Raw genomic sequence first — 11478 nt, forward strand, 5'->3', positions numbered from 1 at the left:
GCATTTTAGAACACAAAAAATGACCAAAATATAATTAATTACGCATGGTCTTGACTTGTTGTGCTCGCACTGGTAGCAAGAACTAGAGGTTTTTCTTTATTCATAACTCTCCTCAATTTTTTTGGCTTTGAAGTGAATCATGGTTGTGGACATTATGTATGAATGTGCAGATATCTGTGAACATGAGTTTGATGTGGAAATTGAACTTGGAATGTTGGGCTTGCGCATGAACTATACCATGTCCAATGCTTCATCTATTATTGTTTGGAAAGTAATTGTTGTTATTACATGACCCAAAAATATATATTTTGTGCCACATCAGTAGATGCACGGACATCACAACAGGCATGTTGACTGGATAAACATTTGAACCTAGCTACTATGAAGGAAATTTTGTATTGACAACAGTTTTAGATAGCAGTAGATGCCTAGCCTGCTCTTCCTCTGCTAGCTTATTTCTGGCTTCTTCCATCTCTTCTTTGGCATGGGTGAAGAGAGCATCTGATTGCTCTTTTCGCTTCTTTAGGAACTCAGCTACATTCTCAAGGGATGTTGCACGCTTTCTTTCAGCCTTTACTAGAGCCACGAGGACACGAACAGCTGACAACTCCACCTGGCTTGTGTGTAATCCAGCATCATCTGGGAATTTGCACCTTGTGTCTAATCCAGCATCATTAGGGAACTGGCACCTTGTGTGTAATCCAGCCTCATTTTGGAAACATGATCTCGAGGTTGACCATACTTCCCTCCTCACAGGAATTGCATCCTGAAATGAAGTTACTTCTTTTTAGATCAATACTAGCAACCCAGATCCATTTAGTAGAAGCCAGATAAATAGAACTGGGAGAAGTGAATTCAAAAGGAAAAAAATATAAAAACAGACTACAAGGTGAGAACACCCACTTCCTACATCAAGCTAAAAACGAAAGCATTAGGACGATTGAGACTCTTCTTATTACACATCGAAGAACACGAGGCTTAAGAGAAACAGAAACTACAACATATACACATCAAAGAACACGAGGCCAAACGAAAGTAATTGAAAGGGTGTTACTTACCGAAGCTCATTTTACAGGTTCGGTGCAGCTCCTCTTTAACTTGCCATGCTCCTTGAAGATGTCCCCAATATCCTGTGTTTGGTCTTCATTGCTCCTCTACATGTTCGCACTCGTGGTTTTAAAATCTCAACATGGCAAGAAAAATATACTACTAGTAATACTCGCGCATCTTGTGGGCAACATTAAAGCACTCGTTTGCCATGTTAGAGCATCTCCAACAGAATCTCAATGCGCAGCGCTTTAAAAAGCGTTTACAGTGCTGTGATCGAGAAGTAGAGATAGAGAGTAGAGACTAGAGAGTAGAGGATAGTTCTCAGCATAGATAGATAAAAAAATAGATTATTCAACTACTCCTCGTTGTCCGACTCCTCCTCGGTGATGTCCTCCTCCGACGTCTGACTGTAGGCGTGAAGATACCAATCGTTGTCGAATTCCCAGGGTGATGCTGCTCCTAGTCTCATGTTGAATTGAGCGTCCGCTTTTCGCCTATGCTTGTCCTCGCGATAGGCGGCTCGCTCCGCCCTCCTCTTATCCCTCTCCTCCCTCCTTTGCACGTAGAACTCGTGATCGTTGATGATGTCCTGCAGGAAGTGTTGGCGCCACAGCGCCATGGCTTCCTCGTCCATCTCGGCGATGCCGAGATGGTGCTCCCGCCTCCGGTTGTCGCGACAATCCTCGTCGGTGATAAGCCGCGGCAGAGGCGCGAGCTCCTGTGCCCGCTCCCGTGTCGGGATGTTGGGGAAGTTCAATGTTCTATGAGGCCACCAGAGGCGCCACGCCGCCGCGTCGTACGTGCGGGCGGCCTCGTTGGAGGTGTCAAAATTGCCGAGGCTGAGGTGCATCTCGCGGAACCGGATCTCGGCGGAGAAGCCGCCAGAGGGGCGCGCATGGATGCCGCGGTATCCCCAAGTTTCCCGGCGACGCGGCGGCATTGTGGCGCAGCGGTGGCGAGGCGAGAAAGAGCAGGGAGAGAGTGGTGGCGAGGCACGGAGCGGTGAGAGAGCGGTGGCAAGGGGCAGAGCGGTGGGAGGGTGTTGGATTTTATAAAGCGCGCCGGACGCCGCATGCCAAAACTAGCGCATGCCCGACCGCTTTTTCTCTCGCGCGCGCAATCCTTTCCCGACGTCTCTGCTATCTCTACTCTCTTCTCTGCTACTATATTTATTTTAAATTTAATATTTATCTCTACTTCTCTACTCTCTACTTTTTTCTTATAGAAAACAGAGTTGGTGATGATGGTGTGTCTGCCATCCTGCAATATAGGTCGTCCCATTTATATCTGACAGATAGGAAGGAAACAATGGCAATTTTGCAAAAAGATACCCACACCCCTCTCCAGATTTGCAAATAAGGCTTTCCCTCGTTCATCCTTTTCTCCCACAAGATAAACTACTCATACAAATGCATCTTGATGCGTGCAACACATGGGCATCTTGCTAGTTCTAAAAAACTTTCCATAATTTGCCACACTATTGATTGCAGATGAAAAACCTACCCAAGCACAACGCGATACAGGAGCGATGCACAAATACAAGCTGATATTCTGTTGGATAATGGAGGCTATAACAAATTACTTTTATGGGAACAATAGCACCCAGGAAATTTGAAGGGTAGGTATGAACAAAATTGGAACTACACATGTACTGCTAAGTGATTCAATACACAGATTACCAATCGAGGAGGAGAACGATGGTTGCGGCGGCCTCTGTCAGTCATGGTCAACAATGGGAGTCAGTTCATTGTCCACGACGGTGGTGCTTCTGCGCTTGGCGTTGGCTTCTGATACGTCTCCACCGTATCTACTTTTCCAAACACTTTTGCCCTTGTTTTGGACTCTAACTTGCATGATTTGAATGGAACTAACCCGGACTGACGCTGTTTTCAGCAGAATTGCCATGGTGTTATTTTTGTGCAGAAATAGAAGTTCTCGGAATGACCTGAAAATCCACGGAGAATTATTTTGGAATATATAATAAATACTGGAAGGAAGATCCACGTCAGGGGGGCTCCACCTGTCCACGAGGGTGGGGGCGCGCCCCTGCCTCATGGGCCCCCTGACGCTCCACTGACCTCAACCTAGACTCCATATATTCACTTTCGGGGAGAAAAAATCCAGGGAGAAGGAATCATCGCGTTCTACGATACGGAGCCGCCGCCAAGCCCTAAACTCTCTCGGGAGGGCTGATCTGGAGTCCGTTCGGGGCTCCGGAGAGGGGAATCCGTAGCCATCGTCATCATCAACCTTCCTCCATCACCAATTTCATGATGCTCACTGCCGTGTGTGAGTAATTTCATCGTAGGCTTGCTGGACGGTGATGGGTTGGATGAGATTTATCATTTAATCAAGTTAGTTTTGTTAGGGTTTGATCCCTAGTATCCACTATGTTCTGAGATTGATGTTGCTATGACTTTGCAATGCTTAATGCTTGTCACTAGGGCCCGAGTGCCATGATTTCAGATCTGAACCTATTATGTTTTCATCAATATATGAGAGTTCTTGATCCTATCTTGCAAGTCTGTAGTCACCAATTATGTGTTATGATCCATTAACCCCGAAGTGACAATAATCAGGACACTTACCGGTGATGACCGAAGTTTGAGGAGTTCATGTATTCACTATGTGTTGATGCTTTGTTTCGGTACTTGATACGTCTCCAATGTATCTATAATTTTTGATTGCTCCATGCTATATTATCTACTGTTTTGGACATTATTGGGCTTTATTATCCACTTTTATATTATTTTTGGGACTAACCTATTAACCGGAGGCCCAGCCCAGAATTGCTGTTTTTTGCCTGTTTTAGGGTTTCGAAGAAAAAGAATATCAAACGGAGTCCAAACAGAATGAAACCTTCGGGAACGTGATTTTCTCAACAAACAAGACCCAGGAGACTTGGACTCTACGTCAAGACACAAAAGAGGAGGCCACGAGGTAGGGGGCGCGCCTACCCCCCCCCCCAGGCGTGCCCTCCACCCTCGTGGGCCCCCTGTTGCTGCACCGACGTACTCCTTCCTCCTATATATACCTACGTACCCGCAAATGATCAGATATGGAGCCAAAAACCTAATTCCACCGCCGCAACTTTCTGTATCCACGAGATCCCATCTTGGGGCCTGTTCCGGAGCTCCTCCGGGAGGGGCATCGATCACGGAGGGCTTCTACATCAACACCATAGCCTCTCCGATGAAGTGTGAGTAGTTTACCTCAAACCTACGGGTCCATAGTTATTAGCTAGATGGCTTCTTCTCTCTTTTTGGATCTCAATACAATGTTCTCCCCCCTCTCTTGTGGAGAACTATTCGATGTAATCTTCTTTTTGCGGTGTGTTTGTTGAGACCGATGAATTGCGGGCTTATGATCAAGTCTATCTATGAATAATATTTGAATCTTCTCTGAATTCTTTTATGTATGATTGGTTATCTTTGCAAGTCTCTTCGAATTATCAGTTTGGTTTGGCCTACTATATTGATCTTTCTTGCAATGGGAGAAGTGCTTAGCTTTGGGTTCAATCTTGCGGTGTCCTTTCCCAGTGATAGTAGGGGCAGCAAGGCACGTATTGTATTGTTGCCATCGAGGATAACAAGATGGGGTTTTCATCATATTGCATGAGTCTATCCCTCTACATCATGTCATCTTGCTTAAGGCATTACTCTGTTTTTTAACTTAATACTCTAGATGCATGCTGGATAGCGGTCGATGAGTGGAGTAATAGTAGTATATGCAGGCAGGAGTCGGTCTACTTGTCTCGGACGTGATGCCTATATACATGATCATACCTAGATATTCTCATAACTATGCTCAATTATGTCAATTTCTCAATAGTAGTTTGTTCACCCACCATAGAATACTTATGCTCTCGAGAGAAGCCACTAGTGAAACCTATGGCCCCCGGGTCTATCTTTATCATATTAATCTCCTACTACTTAGTTATTTCCTTTGCTTTCTACTTTGCCTTTATTTTACTTTGCATCTTTATCACAAAAATACCAAAAATATTATCTTATCATATCTATCAGATCTCACTCTCGTAAGTGGCCGTGTAGGGATTGACAACCCCTATTCGCGTTGGTTGCGAGGATTTATTTGTTTTGTGCAGGAACAAGGGACTCGCGCGTAGCCTCCTACTGGATTGATACCTTGGTTCTCAAAAACTGAGGGAAATACTTACGCTACTTTGCTGCATCATCCCTTCCTCTTCGGGGAAAACCAACGCAGTGCTCAAGAGGTAGCAAGAAGGATTTCTGGCGCCATTGCCGGGGAGGTCTACGCAAAAGTCAACATACCAAGTACCTATCACAAACCCTTATCTCCCGCATTACATTATTTGCCATTTGCCTCTCGTTTTCCTCTCCCCCACTTCACCCTTGCCGTTTTATTTGCCCTCTCTCTCTATCCTCCCTCTCTTTCTCTATTTGCCTCTTTTTGCCTGCTTGCTTTTTGCTTGCTTGTGTGTTAGTTGCTTGCTTGTCACGATGGCTCAAGATAATACTAAATTATGTGACTTCACCAATACCAACAACAATGATTTTATTAGCACTCCGATTGCTCCTCTTACCGATGCTGAATCTTGTGAAATTAATACTGCTTTGTTGAATCTTGTTATGAAAGATCTGTTTTCCGGCCTTCCTAGTGAAGATGCCGCTACCCACCTAAATAGGTTCGTTGATTTGTGTGACATGCAAAACAAGAAAGATGTGGATAATGATAGTGTTAAATTGAAGCTATTTCCTTTTTCGGTTAGGGATCGTGCTAAAGCTTGGTTTTCGTCTTTGCCTAAAAATAGTATTGATTCATGGAATAAGTGCAAAGATGCTTTTATCTCTAAGTATTTTCCTCCCGCTAAGATCATCTCTCTTAGAAACGATATTATGAATTTTAAGAAACTTGATCATGAACATGTTGCACAAGCTTGGGAGAGAATGAAACTAATGATACGTAATTGCCCTACCCATGGTTTAAATTTGTGGATGATTATACAAAAATTTTATGCCGGATTGAATTTTTCTTCTAGAAATCTTTTAGATTCGGTCGCATGAGACACTTTTATGGAAATCACTTTAGGAGAAGCTACTAAACTCCTAGATAATATTATGGTTAATTATTCTCAATGGCATACTGAAAGATCTACTAATAAAAAGGTGCATGTGATAGAAGAAATTAATGTTTTGAGTGGAAAGATGGATGAACTTATGAAATTATTTGCTAATAAGAGTGTTTCTTCTGATCCTAATGATATGCCCTTGTCTACTTTGATTGAGAATAATAATGAATCTATGGATGTGAATTTTGTTGGTAGGAACAATTTTGGTAACAACGCGTATAGAGGAAATTTCAACCCTAGGCCTTATCCTAGTAATCCCTCTAATAATTATGGTAATTCTTACAACAATTCTTATGGAAATTATAATAAGATGCCCTCTGATTTTGAATCTAATATTAAAGAATTTATTAATTTGCAAAAGAATTTCAATGCTTTGATTGAAGAAAAATTGCTTAAGATTGATGATTTGGCTAAGAACGTTGATAGAATTACTCTTGATGTTGATTCTTTGAAACTTAGATCTATTCCACCTAAGCATGATGTCAATGAGTCTCTCAAAGCCATGAGAATTTCCATTGATGAGTGCAAAGAAAGAACCGCTAGGATGCGTGCTAAGAAAGACGCCTTTATAAGAGCGTGTTCTTCTAGTTCCTATGAAAATAATGATGAAGATCTAAAAGTTATTTATGTGTCCCCTATTAAATCTTTGTTTTTCAATATGAATCTTGATAATGATGGGACTGAATATGATCCACCTTTACCTAGAAGGCGTTCCAAGAATTCGGAATTTGTTGATCTTGATGCTAAAATTGATAAAAGTGGGATTGAAGAAATTAAAACCCTAGATGTTGCTAAACCCACTATTATGGATTTCAAGGAATTTAACTATGAAAATTTCTCTTTGATTGACTGTATTTCCTTGTTACAATCCATGCTAAATTCTCCTCATGCTTATAGTCAAAATAAAGCATTTACTAAACATATCGTTGATGCCTTGATGCAATCTTATGAAGAAAAACTTGAATTGGAAGTTTCTATCCCTAGAAAGCTTTATGATGAGTGGGAACCAACTATTGATATTAAAATTAAAGATCATGAATGCTATGCTTTATGTGATTTGGGTGCTAGTGTTTCCAAGATTCCGAAGACTTTGTGTGATTTGTTAGGTTTCCGTGATTTTGATGATTGTTCTTTAAACTTGCACCTTGCGGATTCCACTATTAAGAAACATATAGGAAGAATTAATGATGTTCTTATTGTTGCAAATAGGAATTATGTGCCTGTAGATTTTATTTTTCTTGAAATATATTGCAATCCTTCATGTCCGATTATTCTTGGTAGACCTTTCCTTAGAACGATTGGTGCAATTATTGATATGAAGGAAGGAAATATTAGATTCCAATTTCCATTAAGGAAAAGCATGGAACAATTTCCTAGAAATAAAATTAAATTACCTTATGAATCTATTATGAGAGCCACTTATGGATTGCCTACCAAAGATGGCAATACCTAGATCTATCCTTGCTTGTTATGCCTAGCTAGGGGCGTTAAACGATAGCGCTTGTTGGGAGGCAACCCAATTTTATTTTTATTCCTTGCCTTTTGCTCCTGTTTAGTAATAAATAATTTATCTAGCCTCTGTTTTGGTTGTGTTTTTGTGTTTAATTAGTGTTTGTGCCAAGTAGAACCGTTGGGAAGACTTGGGGAAAGTCTTGTTACACTTGCTGTAAAAAACAGAAACTTCAGCGCTCACGAGAACTACTGCAATTTTTATTTGGAAAGTGCTATATAGTTAATTATTTTTGCATATGATTAATAGATAAATTCCTCACGTCCAGAAATTTATGTTAGAATTTTTGGGGTTCCAGACCTTGCGCTAGCTACAGATTACTACAGACTGTTCTGTTTTTGACAGATTCTGTTTTTCGTGTGTTGTTCGCTTATTTTGATGAATCTATGGCTAGTAAAATAGTTTATAAACCATAGAGAAGTTGGAATACAGTAGGTATAACACCAATATAAATAAAGAATGAGTTCATTATAGTACCTTGAAGTGGTCTTTTATTTTCGTTCGCTAACCGAGCTCACGAGATTTTCTACTTTAAGTTTTGTGTTGTGAAGTTTTCAAGTTTTGGGTAAAGATTTTATGGATTATGGAACAAGGAGTGGCAAGAGCCTAAGATTGGGGATGCCCATGTCACCCCCAATATAATCTAGGGACACCTAAAAGCCAAAGTTTGGGGATGCCCCGGAAGGCATCCCCCTTTCGTCTACTTCTATCGGTAACTTTACTTGGAGCTATATTTTTATTAGCCACATGATATGTGTTTTGCTTGGAGCGTCTTGTATTATTTGAGTCTTTGCTTTTTAGTTTACCAAAATCATCCTTGCTGTACACACCTTTTTAGAGAGCCATACATAATGAGTTATATAGTTTTGCTCTAGTACTTCACTTATATCTTTTAGAGCACGATGGTGGATTTGTTTTATAGAAACTATTGATCTCTCATGCTTCACTTAGATTATTTTGGGATTCTTAATGGCATGGTAATTTGCTTAAAATCCTAATATGCTAGGTATTCAAAGTTAGTAAAATTTTCTTAAGAGTGTTTTGAATACTAAGAGAAGTTTGATGCTTGATGATTGTTTTGAGATATGGAGGTAATAATATCAAAGTCGTGCTAGTTGAGTAGTTGTGAAATTGAGAAATGCTTGTGTTGAAGTTTGCAAGTCCTGTAGCATGCACGTATGGCAAACGTTATGTAACAAATTTGAAACATGAGGTTTTATTTGATTGTCTTCCTTATGAGTGGCGGTCGGGGACGAGCGATGGTCTTTTCCTACCAATCTATCCCCCTAGGAGCATGCGCGTAGTACCGAGGTTTTTGATGACTTGTAGATTTTTGCAATAAGTATGTGAGTTCTTTATGACTAATGTTGAGTCCATGGATTATACGCACTCTCACCCTTCCATCCTTGCTAGCCCCTTCGGTACCATGCATTGCCCTTTCTCACATTGAGAGTTGGCGCAAACTTCATCGGTGCATCCAAACCCCGTGATATGATATGCTCTTTCACACATAAACCTCCTTATATCTTCCTCAAAACAGCCACCATACCTACCTATTATGGCATTTCCATAGCCATTCCGAGATATATTGCCATGCAACTTTCCACCATTTCGTTCATCATGACACATTCATCATTGTCATATTGCTTAGCATGATCATGTACTTGACATAGTATTTGTGGCAAAGCCACCGTTCATAATTCTTTCATACATGTCACTCTTGGTCCATTGCATATCCCGGTACACCGCCGGAGGCATTCATATAGAGTCATACTTTGTTCTAGTATCGAGTTGTAATCATTGAGTTGTAAATAAATAGAAGTGTAATGATCATCATTAATAGAGCATTGTCCCAAAAAAGGCCAAAAAAAGAAAGAAAGGCCAAAGAAAAAAAAAGAAAAAGGCCAAATAAAAAAAGGCCAAAAAAATAAAAAAATAATAATAAAAGGGGCAATGCTACTATCCTTTTTTCCACACTTGTGCTTCAAAGTAGCACCATGATCTTTATGATAGAGAGTCTCTTGTTTTGTCACTTTCATATACTAATGGGAATTTTTCATTATAGAACTTGGCTTGTATATTCCAACAATGGGCCACCTCAAGTGCCCTAGGTCTTCGTGAGCAAGCAAGTTGGATACACACCCACTTAGTTTCTTTTGTTGAGCTTTCATACATTTATAGCTCTAGTGCATCCGTTGCATGGCAATCCCTACTCCTTGCATTAACATTAATCGAAGGGCATCTCCATAGCCCAATGATTAGCCTCATTGATGTGATACTTTCTCCTTTTTTGTCTTCTCCACATAACCCCCTCATTATATTCTATTCCACCCATGGTGCTATGTCCATGGCTCGCGCTCATATATTGCGTGAAAGTTTATAGGTTTGAGATTACTAAAGTATGAAACAATTGCTTGGCTTGTCATTGGGGTTGTGCATGATGAGAGCATTCTTGTGTGACGAAAATGAAACATGACTAAACTATATGATTTTGTAGGGATGAACTTTCTTTGGCCATGTTATTTTGAGAAGACATAATTGCTTAGTTAGTATGCTTGAAGTATTATTATTTTTATGTCAATATGAACTTTTGTCTTGAATCTTTCGGATCTGAATATTCATACCACAATTAAGAAGAATTGCATTAAAATTATGCCAAGTAGCACTCCGCATCAAAAATTCTGTTTTTATCATTTACCTACTTGAGGACGAGCAGGAATTAAGCTTGGGGATGCTTGATACGTCTCCAATGTATCTATAATTTTTGATTGCTCCATGCTATATTATCTACTGTTTTGGACATTATTGGGCTTTATTATCCACTTTTATATTATTTTTGGGACTAACCTATTAACCGGAGGCCCAGCCCAGAATTGTTGTTTTTTGCCTGTTTTAGGGTTTCGAAGAAAAAGAATATCAAACGGAGTCCAAACGGAATGAAACCTTCGGGGATGTGATTTTCTCAACAAACAAGACCCGGGAGACTTGGACCCTATGTCAAGACACAAAAGAGGAGGCCACGAGGTAGGGGGCGCGCCTACCCCCCCCCCCCCAGGCGCGCCCTCCACCCTCGTGGGCCCCCTGTTGCTCCACCGACGTACTCCTTCCTCCTATATATACTTACATACCCCCAAACGATCGGGGACGGAGCCAAAAACCTAATTCCACCGCCACAACTTTCTGTATCCACGAGATCCCATCTTGGGGCCTGTTCTGGAGCTCCGCCGGAGGGGGCATCGATCACGTAGGGCTTCTACATCAACACCATAGCTTCTCCGATGAAGTGTGAGTAGTTTACCTTAGACCTACGGGTGCATAGTTATTAGCTAGATGGCTTCTTCTCTATTTTTGTATCTCAATACAATGTTCTCCCCCTCTCTTGTGGAGAACTATTCGATGTAATCTTCTTTTTGCGGTGTGTTTGTTAAGACCGATGAATTGTAGGTTTATGATCAAGTCTATCTATGAATAATATTTGAATATTCTCTGAATTCTTTTATGTATGATTGGTTATCTTTGCAAGTCTCTTCGAATTATAAGTTTGGTTTGGCCTACTAGATTGATCTTTCTTGCAATGGGAGAAGTGCTTAGCTTTGGGTTCAATCTTGTGGTGTCCTTTCCCAGTGACAGTAGGGGCAGCAAGGCACGTATTGTATTGTTGCCATCGAGGATAACAAGATGGGGTTTCAACATATTGCATGAGTCTATCCCTCTACATCATGTCATCTTGCTTAAGGCGTTACTCTGTTTTTAACTTAATACTCTAGATGCATGCTAGATAGCGGTCGATGAGTGGAGTAATAGTAGT

General features: G+C 40.9%; 1 protein-coding gene across 1 annotated transcript; it reads right to left on the reverse strand.

Annotated features, from left to right (window-relative positions):
• Nucleotides 1–1405: 1405 nt before the first annotated feature.
• Nucleotides 1406–1990, reverse strand: LOC147990278 (uncharacterized). Its single transcript, XM_087526134.1, has one exon. The coding sequence runs from the start codon at nt 1988–1990 to the stop codon at nt 1406–1408; it is 585 nt and encodes a 194-aa protein (XP_087382260.1).
• Nucleotides 1991–11478: the final 9488 nt, after the last annotated feature.

Source organism: Triticum urartu, chromosome 1A, assembly GCF_056163025.1.
Source record: "Triticum urartu cultivar PI428250 chromosome 1A, HENAU_Tu73, whole genome shotgun sequence".
In the NCBI taxonomy this organism is placed as follows: Eukaryota; Viridiplantae; Streptophyta; class Magnoliopsida; order Poales; family Poaceae; genus Triticum; species Triticum urartu.

Excerpts from the sequence above, each read along its gene's own strand:
- LOC147990278 (XM_087526134.1), bottom strand. The coding sequence starts at position 1,990 with ATGCCGCCGCGTCGCCGGGAAACTTGGGGATACCGCGGCATCCATGCG.